The sequence below is a fragment of the Argiope bruennichi genome, chromosome 4 (genome assembly GCF_947563725.1).
Source record: "Argiope bruennichi chromosome 4, qqArgBrue1.1, whole genome shotgun sequence".
NCBI classification, from domain to species: Eukaryota; Metazoa; Arthropoda; class Arachnida; order Araneae; family Araneidae; genus Argiope; species Argiope bruennichi.
In genome coordinates this window covers 104876187-104895865 of record NC_079154.1, presented here as the reverse complement: position 1 = coordinate 104895865, position 19679 = coordinate 104876187, and the positions used below count along the sequence as shown (strand labels likewise).

General features: G+C 28.6%; 1 protein-coding gene across 1 annotated transcript in view; it reads left to right on the top strand.

The window, feature by feature from the left end:
* The window catches only part of LOC129966060 (transmembrane channel-like protein 7), a 34334-nt gene extending 22048 nt beyond the window's left edge, over nucleotides 1–12286 (top strand). Inside the window, exons 11-18 of the mRNA XM_056080424.1 lie at nucleotides 55–224; nucleotides 400–520; nucleotides 1173–1270; nucleotides 2248–2355; nucleotides 6740–6773; nucleotides 9140–9270; nucleotides 10155–10310; nucleotides 11855–12286. Coding sequence (XP_055936399.1) covers nucleotides 55–224; nucleotides 400–520; nucleotides 1173–1270; nucleotides 2248–2355; nucleotides 6740–6773; nucleotides 9140–9270; nucleotides 10155–10310; nucleotides 11855–11993 — 957 coding nt within the window. The 3' untranslated portion in view covers nucleotides 11994–12286. The remainder of the gene's footprint in view (nucleotides 1–54; nucleotides 225–399; nucleotides 521–1172; nucleotides 1271–2247; nucleotides 2356–6739; nucleotides 6774–9139; nucleotides 9271–10154; nucleotides 10311–11854) is intronic.
* The last annotated feature ends 7393 nt before the right edge of the window (nucleotides 12287–19679 follow it).

Sequence of the window (19679 nt, the reverse complement as noted above, 5' to 3'; positions counted from 1 at the left end):
ATTTGTGAATTCTGAAAAAGGAACTGATTTGTGTGATATGTATATTCCATATAGGAACAAAAAAAGAAAAAATTGCAAGTTGCCGGTTTCCGAACTCTGCTAGTTCAATATCTCCCACCTATTACAGTTACAGGCATTTCTTCCATTTCTCCTATAGTTTTTAAATTTTTAATTTCCTTTGAAAAATACCATGGTCTATCTGAAGTCAACCATTTACTTGTCAGGTGCGTTGTAAATACTTTGTCCTTATCATACTAAATGTAATGAATACAAATTTTGTAATCTACAAATAAAAAGACATTTTTATAAAAATTTATATGCTTACTGGAATATATGTTGGTGATTAAGGAATTTCTGCAGTAAAATTAAATTATGATTAAAATACTTTTTTCTGTTTAGAAATGTTTTTGTATCTCTTTCATCAGTCATAGTCCTAGTTTACACATTTCATAGAGAAGTTACCTGTACACCCAAAGATATATGCGGAGCTGGGAAAGGTCCTGATTGCAAAACCCCAAAAGTAAGTGATTAAAAATTAAATTTCATTAAAAAATTTTACTTGGTACTCTTTCTTTTAATCATGGAGGTAATTATTTTATATTTGAATTTAAATTGCCCTTCAATTTGAAAAAAAAAACCTTCAACTGTAGAATTTTAAGAACAGGTTTTGAGGGAAATTGATATATTACAGATATCTTAAATATAATAAATTGATACCAATTTCTATAAATATTGGTTTAAATAATACAAGGTGGCCAGTCGACCCAGAGAAAAGGGAAAATATAAATGGATAAATTGTTTTCAGTGTAAGTCTCTAAAATGTTATTTTTTTTTATATATATAACTTGTTTGATTGAGCATTTCTTTAAACTCCTCTGTCACTGTCATTTTTTGGAATTTTTAAACTGTAATTCATAAAGTCACTAATATAATAATTTGAATTATAATTTGAAGTGTTTCATTGTATTGAGATATTCTTTCTAAACATAGAAATGTCAGTAATGTATTTCAAGTCTAGTTTTTAATGAACTGTTGAGAATCGATGTTATTTACTGGCATAAAAACCAACTTGCATGAATGAAAATTCATAGCTTTATTTTTCATATAATGCATGATTCCTTTTGTGTATTCAAACTACATTTTATCATTTATGAAAACTTTTTCTTTATCAGTGCTGGGAAACACATGTTGGTCAGCAATTGTACAAGCTCAATCTTTCTCAATTATTTGTTATTGTGGCATCATTTGCTCTTTTTGATGTACCAAGAGAGTAAGTGTCAATAATACTTATATTAGCATGCCTTTAATATCTTTCAATTCACATTTGAGATATTTATCCATTTTTCATTAATACAATTTCTTGTTTTAATTGAAGTGCTTGATATTATCAGATTGTTTTGAATTAATATTTTTGTAGTAATTCAATTGGTATTTTGATTTATAAATTTCTAATTTTTATAAACTTTAATGATATACTTATAATGATAAAAAAATACTTTGATTTACTATATTTTTATATAGTTTAAGATTAATAAACTAATTTTGAATATATATTTAATTTATAGTGGAATTTTATTTATGTATTTTTAATCTTATCTTAAATTTGTGAAAATCAAAAAAATATTATAATTACATATACATTTCATATTATTAATCTTGCTATAAAGAACTCTTTTGCTATCTTTTGTCTCTTAGATCATTCATATAGGCTGGCGCAGCATAGCCAAACATGGCTCTTGCGCCAGTAAAATCAACTAACCATCATTCATATATACATTTAAAATTATTCTATAACATAATGCAAAAAAAAAAGTTTATTTACTTTTCATGCATTTTTCACTTTCAAATTATATAAGTTTAGCTGTTTTGTTGATGGAATCCCAAATCAGTACCTGCCTTGTTAGCAACTCAGTTGTTATGTTATGTAAATAAGTAAAAAATAAAATTAAATTAAAAATTTAATTTGTAAAAATAAATATTTTATTCTCATATTAGTATAGCATGAGAATTTTGAGAACAGCTCTGATGTTATCCTCTTATATGTCTGCAGTTCAAAATTATTATCTCCATTCTAATATAATAAAATAAATAAAAACTATCATAATAAAACTATGAATAAAATTTTATTATATAATACTTTTGGAGCGAAGAAAAATGTGTGGTATTAATATGGATGATAAATAAAGATTAATGTATTAAAGTAAATTGAAACATTTATGCTTATTTTTTATTTATTTGCATTTATAGGTACTTTGTTAGAAATTGGAAAAATAAACTTTCAAATCTTATTGGACGAGCAACTTTTTTTCTCCCTACCGAAGTTTTGGTTGCAGTTTATTCTCAGACAATTTTATGGTAAATCATTTTAGTTTATTATTAAGCACTACTGCTTTTGAAAAAGGCTTTTTGTGAAATGAGTTAAAATATAATATGCAAACAAAATTTTTTAAATAAAAATGAATAAATGGTCAGTTTATTCTAGATATTGAAATATTAAAAAAGTGAACATTTTAAGTCAATAAAAAAAAATGTCTTGGTGTGTGTGCATGTGTGTGTGTGTTGCACAGGCTTGGTTTCTTTTAAATATTTTAGGTCTTATTAGCAGCTAGTCATTGTTCAGGTTTATTAGATCTATTTCTGAATAATCTTATTGTAGCTTCAAAACTAGAAGCTAATTAGTCTTTGATTTGTCTAATGCTTTTCCTTTAAATATATTAACTGTTGTACCTGAGAAATAGGTTTTTAATAAACTTTTCCCTTCTTATTTATACTGAGTGTTTACAAAAGAATGCTCTAACTTTGAAAAGCTACTTCACCTTAATGAAACATGTTCCGTATGTTTCTGTGTATAAGCTGATACTTTAACTAGAAATTGTAATTTTCTCTAAAACTAAATTATGTTTAGGGTGGGGTCTGTTTATATCAAATCTACGAATCTCATAAAAAACATAGGTGCATTTTCTTTAGCTAGGCACCAGTGATAAATCACAAAACATCTTGATGTGCTGCACTTTTTATTTCAACAGTTTATATTTCTTACAATTAAGAAAAGATTTATTTTAATTGAAATCATTTGTTTTTTGTTTGTTTGAAATGTATTTTTTTTATTTGATATTATCATGATTACTACATTGGATGGCAGAATTATAGGAAAATGCCAAACAGTCATGCTGTTATAATTTCCTCAAACAAAATCATTTTTTGTTAGAAATCAGCTAAATAAGAATTTCTTTGCCAGCTCATCCTACAAACAAAAAATAAAATGGCCCAGAAAATAAAACTAACATGTATACAAGATGGTAAATGAATGAAAACAAAATTGTGCTAGCTTCATAAAAATTTCCAGAATTAAACCCCTATCATCTGTGATGTTTTATTTTACAGTGTTTGGAAAATATACCACCTTTTTTATCTGCTTAGCAGTATAAATTTGAAAGTTATAGGATTTTTTAGGTTATTTTCAATTTACATATGAGTTTTGAATCTTGGGTAAATTTTTAAAGGAAAAAAAGAAAGGCGCTCTTTGCTTATAGACGATTGCCTTATGTTTGGAAATATATGAAAATTGCACACGTCTATAGATCAAAGAGAAAAAAGAATTCTGGAGAACATTTAGTGCCGATTGCAATTATCCTTCTTTTATTTAAAAATTTTGACATATTGCTATGGAAATCATAGTTTGTTAATTATTTTGATTTTTCTGCTCTATTTTATTGTGGAAATTTTTATTGTTTACCCAGAATTTATAGTCTAACATATACCCAAACTTTAAAAATATTTTCTTAATGGTGACATTAAAATTATTTCAAAAAGAATTGTATGTAAATTAATGAATGTAATTATGAATTGTGAAAAAATACCAGCTGCCAAAAAGTTTGAATTTTAAGTAATCAATATTTCATTTTTTGATACATGAATCACTGGCCATGGTAAATGGGTTAAAAGAAGAATCTTTATAAAAGGCTAATCATAATTGAAAATATTGAATGTTTCATGTTAGATTTTAACTCCACCTTGCATGTGCTGGATTAAATTCTTCAAACTGATATGTTTTTGCAGTGAATTATTTCTGCACCTGATCTTCTCTTTATTTAACCACAGCTGAAAATTAATGAGATATTCCTTAAAGGATCAATATTCCTTAAAAGGAATATTGATCTATCAATTTATATTTTGTGTCAGATTTCGTTTTTTTTTGTTTGTGTGTTTAGTCTTTTAATTATTATGTATTCTCTTTATCGACCTGAAAGAGTCATTTTCAGATGCCTAAAGTCCACAATTTTTTTTGATAGGAGGGGTGATTAAAGAATATCCAAAAAATTTTTAATGAGGAATGTTTGACTGGCTTGGGAAATAGCCTACAAAGGAAGATTTTCAGTAAAACACAACGGCTACTGTTAAAAGTTAAGCGGTAATTGTGCTTCCCATTTGCATTTCCAAATTAAGCATTTCCATTTGCAAAAATTACACATATTTTTGCGAAATGGAAATGAAATCCATTGGTTTTACGTTGTAAATTGCATCAGTGAAATAAACTGTTAAATCAAAATATTTTACCTGTCTCTTATATTCTTCATTTTTATGGCAATACTCAATGAGTATTTAACCACAATACACTTAATCACTTTGCCTTTTCTTTTTTTTTTTAATGAAAATTTAATAAAAGATAAAAATAAAATTTGTTTATATTATGAATTAAATTATTATTTTTAAGACTTTCTATTTTGCCTAATTCTTGTATATATATATATACACTCATGTCCAAAATTAAGGTCACAAACATAAAATCTGAGAAAAATGAAAAACTATTCACTGTGTTGCCACGAAATTTGGCGCAGAGGTACACTACAACGGAAGAAAGAACATAGACACATAACAACATGGAAGAGATTTTAATTGAGAATTATGAAGCAGGGTATATCAAAAAGTGTTACATTATGAATCAGAGATAAAGCATTTATCTCAGGAAAAGCCTGTCTAATATGGAGTGTGACCACCGTGCACTGCTATACAGGCTTCACAACGAGCTTTCATATTGTTTATGAGGGTGTCAATAAATGCTTGAGACATCAAAGTTCATTCTTCCAAAAGCTTTTAACTCTTGGAGGGTATTAGGAGGGGGGTTACGCAGTGCAATGGCTCTTTCGAAACCATCCCAAACATGTTCAATAGGATTATGATCCGGAGATCTCGAGGGCCAGTCCATGCGTCGAATATCCTATTCCTCAGGAAAATCATCAACGATCTGCGCTCTGTGTTGACGCGCGTTATCGTCCATAAATATGAAGTCTCGGCCAAAAGCACCCCGGAACAATCTCACATAGACTTCAAGGATCTCATCTCTATAGATATGTGCATTGGCAGTACCCGCATCGAAGACGTGCAGTGGTGTGCGACTGCCCTACATTATGCCACCCCAGACAAGGATTCATCTGCCATCAAACCTGTCGATTTCTTTTACGTAGGGGGGATGATAGCGAGCTCCTCGCTCTCTCCAGATGAAGATTCGACGAGTGTCACTCTGTGTGGTAAATCTCGACTCATCACTGAAAAGAACACGTCCCCATTCTTGCTGTGCCCAAGTCTGATGTGTTCGGCACCACAACAACCGAGCTTTTTTGTTGGATGCTGTCAAAGGGATGCACTCAACTGGTCGCCGAGCATAAAGGGCCCTCTCTGCTAGACGCATGTATACTGTTTGTCTGGAAATTCTTATTCCAGATGCAGCAGCAAGGTCAAGAGCAAGTTGAGGAGCCGTTGTCAGCCTATGCCGTCATGCGCTTAATGCCAAATAGTGATCCTTTGCAGGCGTCTTTCTTCTGTGGCGGCCTTGGCCGGCCTTCCTGGTTACAGTACCACTTGTTTGGAATTGATTCCACAATCTGGATACCACTTTCGGCGCCACTTGTAAACATCGAGCCACCTCCGCTTGAGACTGCCCAGCTTCAAGCCTGCCAACGGCTCTCCATCTCAATGAATCGTCTAAACGATTATGAGAACTCATTCTCACTGAAAACATGTTAAATTTCTTTTTAATTCAATATTCACAAAATTGCAGACAAAAATCCAAGATGCCTAAACGGTCTATTTTCAGTAGTTCCTCAAAAACTAATGCCTAAACAACATTTTTTCCCACAACAAAGGTTAATATCGTGTTGCCGGTCTTTCACAATATATAAAATATAATTTGTTTAAATTTTACTGCTAGTACTTTGAAAAACTTTTTTGTGACCTTAATTTTGGACATGAGTGTATATATATATATATATATATATATATATATATATATATATATATATATATATATATATATATATATATATATATATATATATATATATATATATATATATATATATATAAAGAATGAACAACTGTGTTTTAATTTTATACAGCTTTTTTCAATAGCAGTTGCCTTTTCCGAGGATTTTAATTATCTAAACTGCATTATTTATTTATCATAAAATCACTAAAATATCAAATTTTGAAATTGGTCAAAACCTTTCCAAGAATTCGTTAAGAAATTTGATTATGAAATACATGTCTTAATACTAGTACTTTCTATTCTCATTTGAAAACAGTTGCAAATGCATTTCTGAATGAATTGATATTATAATTCTTTGAATGTCATAAAATAAAGCACTATAAGAATAGAACATTGTTTTGTCTTGTTTTTTCAAATATATGTTTGAAAGCTGAGATATAATAATCACTAATGTTAATTACTTGTTTTTTCTAGGCTTGGGGCATTCTATTCTCCTCTACTTCCTCTGGTGACAATTATCAAACTCATTGTCTTGTTTTATATTAAAAAAGTTTGTTGAATGTTATTCCAAAATGCTTAAAAATTATATAAGTTTTTCCTTTATTTATAAAATTATTTTATGAATTTACAAAATTTAAATAATATAAAACCATGAATCTTTGCTGCCAGTTTTTTGCTTAATGTTCTTTTAATCCTATATTTTTAATAAAATTAAATCTTTATTTATGTTATGTATAAAACTAATGCCAGATATTTGAATTTGAAATTTATTTTATTTTTTAATCACTAACTACATCTCTTTCCCAATACTAGTTTAAATCCCTTGAACTGATTCCTTTTCTAAATTGTTTTATTTATGTCAACATTGATGAGCTAGCACCTTTAACATCTTTTATGTTTCTTTTTAATTCATTTGATGCATATATGCATCTCATATGATCATAAAAAAAAGTAATATGTTGTCTTATAAATTATATGCATGTTTGTAATTTCTGTTATATTAAAGACTTTCTAAAAACTTATTTGATCAGAAAATAGATATTTAGATTGAATTCTATTATTCAATATTTTCATATTTAATGTTATATTTAATTATATTTCACGTAGCTAATTATTAATCCTTATTTGCAAGACTAGCTTAACTACTCTTGTGTTTGAAATTTTACACATATGAAAATTTATTTATTTGAAATTTTACATATTTGAAATTTTTATATATGCTGTGATTGGAATTTAAAACAAGCATTACTGAGTAAAAAGGTTTCATTCGTAAGATTTTAAATTGTTAGATGGTTATTATATGGAGACTAAATCTTCACATAAAAAAAAAAAAGCTTTAAATTTTTGAAACTCTACAATGATAGCATTTTCAACAAAAATCAGCTTCTAATACTGATATATGTATGCATCAAAATCAAAATAATAAAATAAAGATCAGCCTAAAAGTTCAATTAAAAATGTGCACTGCACCATGATAAAAAAAAAGGGGGGGGAGAAAATTTCATGGAGTATCTGTAAAAATTGACTGAGATATTTGTGATTAAAACTACCAACTTCCAATAACTTGAAAAAGGATTCGTCCAAGAAAATGAAAAATGCATTCTCTAGTCTTATTACATAGTTTTTCGGAGTAGCAATGACAAAGTAAAATTTAAGTCATGACAAAAACCAACAAATGTAATAGAACATTCTAAAAAATACTCTTAGGAGAGGAGAAATTTAAAGATCATTTTTCATTTTTATAACAAGGATTTAAAAAAATTTTACTGATCATTATATATATATATATATATATATATATATATATATATATATATATATATATATATATATATATATATATATATATATATACACAAAAGTATTAAAATCAAGTTAATAGGGTTTGAAATAATAAAAATTTCTATATTGAAGCATCAAACAACCTCATTAAAAATTTAATTAAAAATGAATTTCCTAGAAATTACTGTAATGTCAATTTTTTAATTAAACAAGGTATGGTTTGGGATTAATCCTTTGGCTTAAATAAAAATAAATCTTTCCTTGCATATTAGATCACTCAATAGATGGCGCTGGGAGCCTACAATTTTTTACCTAATTTGCCGTTAGTGTTTTTAAAAAGCGGGAATCACAATCGATAGTTTAAAATTTCCTTGCCTTTTCGTTTTTCCTTTGTGCTATTTTATGATATTTTTGTTTATATTGTTATTTTTGTTATTGTATTTTTACTTTTTAGTGGTTATTTTCTTCTAATTTGTTGTTTTGTATTTTCCTTTCTGTTAAAATGGTATATCTCTTGGGCCTAATCTCAGGGGATTTTCTGGTCACGAGGAATCATTATTAGACCTTTGTCTAGATTTCCTTCACAGAAAAAATCCCTTCCTTTGAATCCCTGCCTGAGGGTGACCCTTGAAAAAGTCTTCAGGCCGGATTCTTTTTTATTTGGTTTTTTTTTTTTTTTTTTTTTTCCCTATTAACTTGATTTTAATACTTTTGTATCAATTCATCTGTGTTTTAGAAGTAGCTGCAGTTGCGCTCTCTAAGTACTATGAAGTTTCTTTCCTTTTCCTTTTTTGGTTTTAGTTTCAATAGGTAATAATTTTTAGTTGCAATTTCTAAACTGTTTTGTTTCGTTTTCAAACTATTTCTTACTTTAGATTGGTTATATATATATATATATATATATAGCGATTATTGGTAAAGTATATTTTTGTTGTTCAAGTCATTCAAGACAATTGTTATATCTCTTTTTTAAAGTGTTAAGAATTGCCTAAATCTGTCTATTCAAACTATATGGTATAAATTTCTCTTTTTCTAATTATTTAATTTCTTATATTTATATAAATTATTTCTCATTATTTCTTTTCTTCACAGACTAAAGTTCTAGAATGTAGTCAACCATCAAAAGTTCTTTATAAAGCTTCTCGATTTAATTCTACCTTCATTAATATTTTGATGCTCTCCTTTTTTTCTGTACTAGTGGTACACTTTTACACACTTACACAGTGAGTATATTCTGTATTCAAGCATTAAAAAAATTAAAACCATACTAAAATTATTGCACAGTATAACATAATTTCAATATTGTTCAAGGCTTAATAAAAAACCTGTGCTTTTTTTTTTTTTCAAATATTTTTTTTCTTACTTATTAACTTCCATTATTATGTATTTTAAGACTTCCCTAGTTATTTTTAGCTCATATGAAATATTTAATTTTGCATGAAAAAATATTTTCAACTCTACTTATTTAAATTATTTATTAGATTGATTACTTTTTTTAAAAAAATTTAATATCATTTTACAAAACTATTTTGCAGCTATTCTTCATGACGAAATTAATACAGATTATGTATTTGGTTCGTATATATATAATTAAAATAATTGAAGCCCAGAAGTACAACTTGCTATATGGATATTTATTTATGTATAATGTCAGGAAAAATCAACAATGTTTTTGTTTGAATAAATCATCATCTGCTTACTGAAAGGCTTGATATCAACTCCAAATGTAATGGGGGAAAAAGTATGCTGCTGTTTAATTCTGTCAGGTTAATAAATAAATAAATGAATATATTTAAAAAAATTATTTTGATTAGAAAAAAATTATAAATTATTTAACTATGTTTCATAAATTATTTTGGTTGCTTATCATTTATTATTTCTTCATATGTCTATTTTCTTTTTCATACTTATTTTTTACATTTAAAATGGCCAAAATATTTTTTATACCAATGAAAATGTTATAAATCCCAGTACCTAATTAGCCAGTATTCATGAAGTAATTTTTATTTATAATGTGATGATAATAGAGTATTTTTTTATATTTGTAGATTAATTTTTATCTACTATAAATTTTAAATTTCTTTATCCTATCTAAAACTTTTCATAGCATTCGTCCTTCACTTGGATGTACACCTTTTAGTCATTATAATTCAATGCTGAATGCTCTTAGAGATGCCTTTCAATTTTTGCCATTCGACATTGTGCACTTTTTCAAAATCCTTTTAAGTGGATGGGTTTTCGTACCTTGTTCCATTATTTTGTGGTAAGTTAAAGGAAAAGTGAAAATTTATTATTTCTTAGTGGTTTATTATTGATTTTAAAAGTAAATTTCAAATTAATTTTTTGTTAAGTTTCAGTAAGTTCTGCAATTCCCAGAAAATATCTTAAAATAAATCATAACATGGCAATCTGCTTCAAAAATGCTTATTTCAAATATGTTGAGAAATTTAACTTAATAGCTATTTTAATATGCATTCATTTTAAGTAAGGTACCTAAAAAAACATAATTGAACTTAAATTAACAATTTCAAAGTGAGTATCTTTAATCAATTTCCATATGAGAATACTTTATTTCAATTAATGAAAAATGTATATGCAGAAGATTTTTAATGCTATATGTAGCATGTGTTTGAAAATGTATTTATTGTTGATTGTACTATTTACTCTGAATTGACTTCTAAAATTAATGGAATCTACTCTTTTTACTTATTTAGTAAGCATCCGACTAATTTCCAAAGCTACACGGCTACCAACCACCATTCTGGAATTAACTTATTTAATGGTTTCCAAGATAAATTATAATACAAATTTAATCAATTTCAATGCCAACTGATAAAATGTAGAATTATTTGAAATTTTTAGTTGCAATTTTTTCCACGATATCTTCTTTAACAGACTATTAAAGACGGTAAAGATTTCTAATAATAATTTTTATTGAAGAAAATATATAATTCAAAGTGTGTATAATAAAAGCTATTTGATTATTAAGTCTTTAGAGAGACAGAGTTATTTAAATAGAACAGTTAATCATTGATAAATATAATTTTTTTTTGCATTTAAAATTATTATATTTCATTTCTAAAACAAAACCTATTACCCTAATCTTTAGATTAAATAGTAGCTGCTACAAAAAAAAAAATGAAAATGTTATGAATCTAAAAAAAAAATAAATTGCAATAAATCCTAATTGTGTGTTTAAAATGCATTAGATATCAGCTTGTTGGGAAAGAATAATTAAAAATATTTCTGTCATGGTATGCAATTATGGAACACATATATTTGTAGCAAAAGTCATTCCATAGAGAGTTTTAAGGATTATACTTGCCTTTTCTCCAGAGAAATTGAGTCAAATAGTGTACACTAATATAGAAAATCTAAATCTGTTTTGATTTTAAATCTGATTTTGGATGATAAAATCCTTAAAAATATTCATTTGAAATAAATCCCTATATTAATGTACACTAGTTATTAATAAATATCATAGTATTGCAATAAATTTTATTGTTAAATGATTTATTTCTGTAATTATAAGAATATTTTTCTAATTCTTAAATTATATATCTCAAAATTTCAATTGATTATTGAATTTTCAATGGTTGTATTTCTTCTATTGTGATATAACCAAATATTTATAATAGATTCTTAATATTCTTTCAATTAGAAAAAAAAAATTATGCTATTGTATTGTTCTATCAAGATATTGAATTCATATCTTATATAGTAGCTGTATAAATAATTTATACAAATTTCTTTCAAATTTTTTTTAGTATGTATTACAAATAAAATCTATGAAATCTTCTTTTTTAGTGTAACCATTTTCTACTATCGAAAATATCTTGATTTCTTAGAAAACATGGAGGAGAATTTAAAAACAGAGCTTACAATTTTAGGACAAGATAAGAGATATATACTTCAACGAATTGAAGCTTTGGTAAAAGAAATCTAATATTTTTGTCTCTGCATCATCTTCGTATGATTTTCTTACCTTTCTTTTTGTCACTAACTTCATTTCTACATCATTACTCTATGGTCTAAGATTAAGTTTTGAATTTATTATATTTAAAATGGGTAGGATGGTTTTTTTAAAGTATTTGTTTATTTATAAAATTCACTGAAATGAGTGATTTATATATTATACATATTATACAAAGATAAAATTTCCTTAAGTGAAAAATACTATCCTTATAATTTGGTTACACCAAAGTTTTGTAATTCTATTCCAGACAGAGATTCTTAGGTCTAGATAGACAGCACTTTTCTTCAAAGAAGGGTTTGACGAAAGGCATATAGTGTATCTCTAACTTTGCATTATTTTTTTTTTCTCTAAATCTATTTACTCATTATTTTCTAATGCGAAATTAAGATTGGCATTTCTTACAATGGCATATTGATGACAATGGGTTTGTTTTGCACATGTTTGTCTGTTTACACAGTGCACTAAATGTGCACCTTGTATTTAAATTAATTCAATAAATATTTTCTTGTTAATATGTTGTTTGCAGTTCTTTGATAACTCTTCATAAATTTAATTGATAAATTTTATTATGTTCATAGACACTGAAAATTCCATATGTGAGAGCATCCATTCTGAATAATTCTGTAAAAAAAATAAAGTTAAATCACGGATATTTCATAAAAACAACAGAGAGTTGCAGAAAGCACAACATAGTTTAAAGTCTTTAATTATTGTCTCTTGATTTTTTTTTTCTTAACCTCTTCGTCGTCTGTAACGCGTATAGCGCGTTCATGTGAAACTTCTGTAGAGTGGCCGTTACGCGTTTCAAGCATTCTTCTACATTTTAAAACTTTTAAATATTTAATATATTTTAAATATTTTTTTGTTTATACACCAATATACAATCATATTTTAGTATTTTACATTTTAATTTATGCCTAATAACAAAAAAATTATGCACATTGAATTTATTTAATAACAAGTTCAAATCGCAATTTTTTTTTTTTTTTTTTTTTTTTTTTCAGAATTTGAGTGAATATTTTTACTTAGAACATACGCTACTAGTGAAAGTACATTCTTTCTGCTTGATTTTTTTTTTATTTGAATGGCACCATGAATCTGCATATATTAATTAGTGATAATATAATGTATTTATGTCAAGAAGCATTTATAGAAGAAAGAAATCTGCGTGATTTTTTCGGAAATATTGAATTTTTGCCATTTATGGTAAAATTATTACTGTGAAAAAAGTAAAGAAAATCTTTACTCTTTACTCTGCAAAATGTAAAACTCAAACAGTGTTTAAAAAAATTGTGATAATTAATTATTTTTAGGTTTAATGAATGAAGAGGTGGAAAAATGCATTCTTCGCATTACAAAATATGGCACATAAATGTAACTTAACTGAATTGTTTGTCCCAGTTTCACAACACCTTTTATTTTCATATCTGCTGTATTCTTACTAAATATAAAAGCACTGGAAATGTCAGATTTGGATGAACGAAACAAAAAAAAATACCGAAAAGCGCTAGATAGATCTATTGGCCAATGATTATAAAAATATTAAAGTGCATCCAAACAACGATGATAATGTTATGAAAAATCCTCCCAATGAGTGTGCGGTGAGAAGTCCAATAAACTCCCCAGATAGACAGTCTGTTGCACTAAATTGTAGAATATGGTGCGATATTATACGATACTAGCTAACCCGGCAAACGTTGTTCTGCCTTATAAATTATTTCTATTGAATATTTTGGTTGTTAACGAATGCATTGTAAGTGTGTGGGATTGGGATCTCTGATAGAAAGAGGAATGGAGCGCTGTAGATGATGATCGCCGATAAAAACAAAAAAAAACACCAACCATTCCTTTTCTCAATACAATGTATTTCATTAACATAACGAACATATACATTGTTTGATCTCTTAAAAGTTAAACGTAAAGTGAAAAAAGCAATACATTTTTTGTCCTAAAGTATAAAAATGAAATAAAGAAAATCAATATTCATTTCGAAGAGCAACTGAGTGTACGATATTTTTTCTCAGTCCGTCTTTAGCCAACACAAATAAGCTCGATAGTTTGCCCACGCGAGAACATGCCAGATCTGAAAAACATGGTGTGCCCAAATCTAAGCCGCAAACAGACATCGTTTGGTCTTGCGACTTATTGATTGTCACTGCGAATGCGAATCTAATAGGAAATTGAACGCGTCTGAATTCGATTGCCACGTCTATGCGAATCATTGGAATTCGTGGCAGCAAAACATTTTCGGCTAGGAATTTACCATTCAAAATGGTGATTTCGATAACAATCAATTTTTTAAAGTCCAATCGCGTGTCATTGCACAGCCATGGTGAATTCCAATTCTGAAGTAAAATAACCGGAGATCCAACTTTCAGTCGTAGAAGGTGTGGTGGCATGCCTGGCAAATCCAGAGAGTTCAAAAACTCTGTTGGATAATTTACAGCTTCGTTAGCATCGCAAACTGTATGGATCAATTTTTATGATACCAAATCGCCTGGCAACGACTGCTGTATCTTGAAGTTTAAATCGTCGACGTCCACATTTTTTGCTCCCAAAATGGCTCTTTCTGCCAGCCAAGTAAGATTTATGTATTATGTGCGTACATCGGGAAATATGCGGTCAATAAGAGCATTTTGTGAATCAACGATAGTGCAGAAATGAGTAGACAATTTTATGCATCCAGTATTTTATTAGACAGCAACTTTTCCATCGCCGATATCTAACAATTGGTCCGAGGATGTGTCAGCAGATGGATCTTGTAGCATTTGGTCGCGCGTGTTTATTTTTAGCTGGACTCTTTCAATATTACGTCACAGTGGCGATGATTTCAAGCAAGCGTTGATCTCCTCAGCGTACGGTAAACGTGGATAGGAGCACCCTAATTACTTAGTGTTATGAAATATACTTTACGACCCATTTTCATACCTACCAAATACACATAAAAAAATTTCATGAAAATCGGTCGAGCCGTTTCGGAGGAGTACGAACACAAGCGCCGTGACATGAGATTTTTATATGTTAGATTAAACAATATTTCCCTATATTAAACAATATTGTGAATATTGATCAATATACAATATTGTACAATATTTGTGTGCTACCAGGGCCGATATAGGAAGACCACGAAAGATTACTTCGCGCCGCATTCGAATAAATCTGAATAATATTGTCAAGAATTACACTTAAGTTCTAAGGGTCATCACCGACTATGGCACATTTCCTGCAGTAGGAGACACGTCCCATCATCGATAGGAAGTAACCAATCGCACAACGTTTTCGTACTCAACAGGGCAGCGGAAACCAACCACTAGAAACTTCTCATCTCCATTTTTGAAGTGCTCTATAGAGTGATAGATACAATATAATATCGTTTTTCTCCACAAGAAAGGAACACTGGCAGCAAAAAAAAAAAAAAAAAAAATATAACCGAAGCTCATAGAGACAGCACTTGCAGAAATTAACACACACGCAAACAGCAAATCGCTAATTAAGAAACTATGCAGCACGATATCGTTCAGATTTCATTTCTAGAGCTCACTCCAAGATCAAGACTTTAAAGACAAAATGCACTCAAGTGACATCATTCGCATAGCCTCTCATTTTATAAAAGTCCACCGACAGGGCATCGAAAATCTAAATTGTGATTGTTTAATGCTAAATGTTGAAATTAACTTGGAAAGTTAATTTCTTTTAGAAATAGTGAATAATTGTTTTATATTTGCGCGAATAATATTGTTTTTCTAGTATCTTAATCGGCATCCCCCCAAATACAATTTGATGTAAATGATTGTTAAGAAACCTGATAGAAATTCAACATTATTAAAAAAGAATAATAAATCACAAATAAATTATATTTTAAAATTTGAATTATGAGAAAATGTAGCGTAAGACAACATAAAAAAAAAACCGTAATCTGAGCGACCAATTCCCTTATTATAAAGCGTATAACAGATATATATGTACAAGTTTGAGATTCGAACTCGCAACGTTAGGGTTCATAGCCGAGTAACAAAGCCACTAGACAAAAGTGTACACTCTTCTCCTGGATTGTTATCTGGCTTATGATGTTACCACCATATATATACATACCCTGTAGCCTACTTGAAAGCGTGAAGTCGAGATTATAGCAAGAAGTGACTGTTATCCTCAAAAGGTATATCATAAAAAGATGAGAATTTATATAACTATAAAAAATGCTAACGTACGTGTCATACAAATCGCTCTTATTTTATATTGTCGAATGGGAACAATCAAATGTAAACTAATCATTATAAGAACGTTTCAGACTACTTTATTGAACATTCCCACAGCTGTGCATAATTCAGCGATTCGTTAATTAATATAATTAAAAAAATGTTATGTGAAATGCTCTGGATATAACGTTTACCAAACACTCAGAGAAAAGGAGATGTAAAAGAAAATAAGTGACCACAAAGTTATCTGTCAGAAATAAGCTTAACTATGGCCAATTGTGTAATCACTATGGCTTACCTATAAAAACTGATGACCATTAAAAAAATTAACTTTTTCATGGTATCAATTCCATTTCTGGGCAATGATTTTCTTTGTTTTTAATAATATTTTAGTGTAATGCAGAATTTGTTAATTTTTAATGTTATGAAATGTCGGGCAACAGAACAGTCAGTTACATGTTTATGCCATGTAAAAATTAAGATTAAAATATAATTTCTTTGGAAATTAATTCCAAAATAGCATTTTCACTTCCATTAATTTTGCCTTTTTTAATTTACACGCATTACAATTTGTTCTGTCTAATTCAATTAAATACATATCATTTCAGTCTTATTAATTAACAGAATGAAATTTTTATAAAATATATACATTCCACATTAATATTTAATATCTCAAAAAGGCAATAACAAACTGATTGCCAAATGCGATTAGTACTTGATAAAACTCTTGGAAAGTCAAAGATGAGCAACAATAACGAAATCTTAATGATTGTATTTTGAGTTCAAATTTGTGGAATAAAGGTAAGCCCGCACCATCAATATGTGCGAGATCATGCGGCACGCGATGGCATCAAGTCAAAAGGGGGTTTATGTTTCATATTATTTTTATGTCAAATAAAATCTTATTTCAAATGTAAACCAAATGCCATTTGCATATAGGTGCTCACTAGAGAGTTGCACGACGACATCGATTATATATGGCTTGAACCGCGTAAATTCACTTACAATGATAGCAAAATAAAGTTTTTATATGTTTGTTAATGACAGCACAGAGAAGATAAAGCATTGTTATGCGTGTTCGTAAAGCAATGTGTATTTGCTTTAAATGGAATCAGGTTAATTTGAAACGTGTTAAGAAAACAAATAGGAGTTTTAAGAATCAGTGAAATTTCTTGGAATCATATCACAAAGCAATATTATATTATTACATGACAACTTAAAACAAAGAGGGAAAAAAATGTGATTTCATGTTTATACATTCATTATGAAAGAATGTGTTTTAAATAGCTTAGTGAACTTTTTTTCTATAAATATTAAATGCTGAGAGTAAAACAAAAATAAATTATGTCAGAGACTAAAAACTATTTATAAGACTTCAAACATATAATGCACAAATGGCAGCACTGATACTTAAGGAAAACAATACAATTAAATCATGTTTTGAAACTTCTTATGAAAATGTTATTTCCCTGATACATGAAAATGGTAAGAAAAATTCATAAATATTAAACAAAATTACGACTTCAAGGAAGACAAAATTTCGACTCAAATAGCAGCAATCACAAAAATGGAGCAATCCGAAAGGAAAAGAAATTTAAAGAAGATCAAAAGTAAATATATTTCAAATTTATAACTTCTTTAATTATTTTATTCATGGAGTAATTTCATTATAAATTATAGGTTATCTTACTGTTATATACAAACTATTTATGATGTAGTAATTAATTTTGGGAAAAAAAATATTTAAATTTTTTTTGGAAAATAGTAATATCTTAAATAGAGATGCATAATCCACGATTTTTTGAATAACAAATAATTTTACTATTGTTATTTTTAAATATTTATTCCAAATATCTGTTATTTCAATCATATTATTGATTAAAAATTATTACATAATATTAAATATAAAATTTAATAATTGTAATTAATACTTAATTTACTAATTTAAGTAACGCGTGATTGAATTAATTTATCTATTTCAGCTTACTTCTTAAATTTGATTTTTTTTTCAAAACTATTTTTTTAATTTTTTTATTGGAATAAACCATTTTCTGATATATATATCATTTCTTTAAATTGTTTACTTTAGTTCTATATTCTACCAATAGATGACGCCAGCAGTAAACGGAATATATGTAAAGTCAAGTCACAAGCAATAAAAAAGGGTTTGTATGGAATAGTGCATCATCAAATGCGAATATCGGAAAGTCAATGTTACTCTCATGAAGTGGAACGGTGACTTCACACTTTCCAGTGAAGTCACCGCTCCGATAAATTTCAGTGATACGCAATTTAATGATACGATAATTCCAATAACCGGTCCGTTCACTTTTCAATCCATTCACAGATTTCTCCTTTTCTGTTTCGTTCGAGAGCTTCCATTGGACAGATCGTATCGATTGTTATTTTCTAGTGAAGTCACCACTCCGGTAAATTTCAGTGATATCGTGTCGATTGTTATTTTCTATCGTGATCCAAAACCTGTAATCGAAATATCACCAGTAAGATCATATCAAGGATTTGAATCACACCCCTCTTTGAAAAGTATTGATCGCTGGTATTTGTGACTTTTTAATATTGGTTACGTAATAACCGCTCGTAAAATATTCGCCATCCCTAATCTCAAAATGTTTATTTTGAAAATTGTTTTATTATTATTTCCTATGCTTTTAAATAATACTATTCATTATAAGAAGGAACAAAAACCTCATTCTTAAAGGTAGGAAAATATTTTGACGATTACTTCGTATTGTCTTGCAACCCTATTCATTCTATTTCTTACTTTGTCAACTATCTTGACTTTTGACTTAGATGATTTATAATGTCAGTATCCGTGAGAATATGAAGAAACACGTTAATGCAGATTTTTAATGGTATTTTTTTTTCGACAAAGTAAAAATAATGTAAGTTGATTATAATTAAAGTGACCCTATTCAGACATATGTAGAGCCTGTTCTTATGTTTTATATCAGCCATAGGAAAAAGAAAACTGCACGCACACATATATATATTGTTACAAACCTGTAATGCTGCTTCCCAGCATGGTTGGTTCTATCACCGGAAATACCGATTTATATTCATCTGTATTGGATGCTGCTTGGGGGCCGTGCCAGTCATCCCAGTGCTTGACAAAATAGATAATAGTGGAAACTTCGTGAGTTTTTGCAATCCAGCTAATAAGAATCGAGATACACTTGCTTGGTCCCGAACCTTCTCGGCCCGCCTACCGGGAACTATAAAAGGCCGGCAACCTCAAGCTGCCATGAATCGTAATCGGAGTCGTAGAGAAATAACGAGTCCTTGAGAGGATAACGAAACAACGGCGTTGTGTGGAGCTTAAGCGAGTACTGAACAGTGTGCCGAGTCCTGGCGTTTATTGTAGAAGCAGTATCGTGTCAGGCAGTAGAAGCAGTGCATGGTATAGCGAGTCGTGTAGTAGTAGTTGGATACAGCTAAAAAT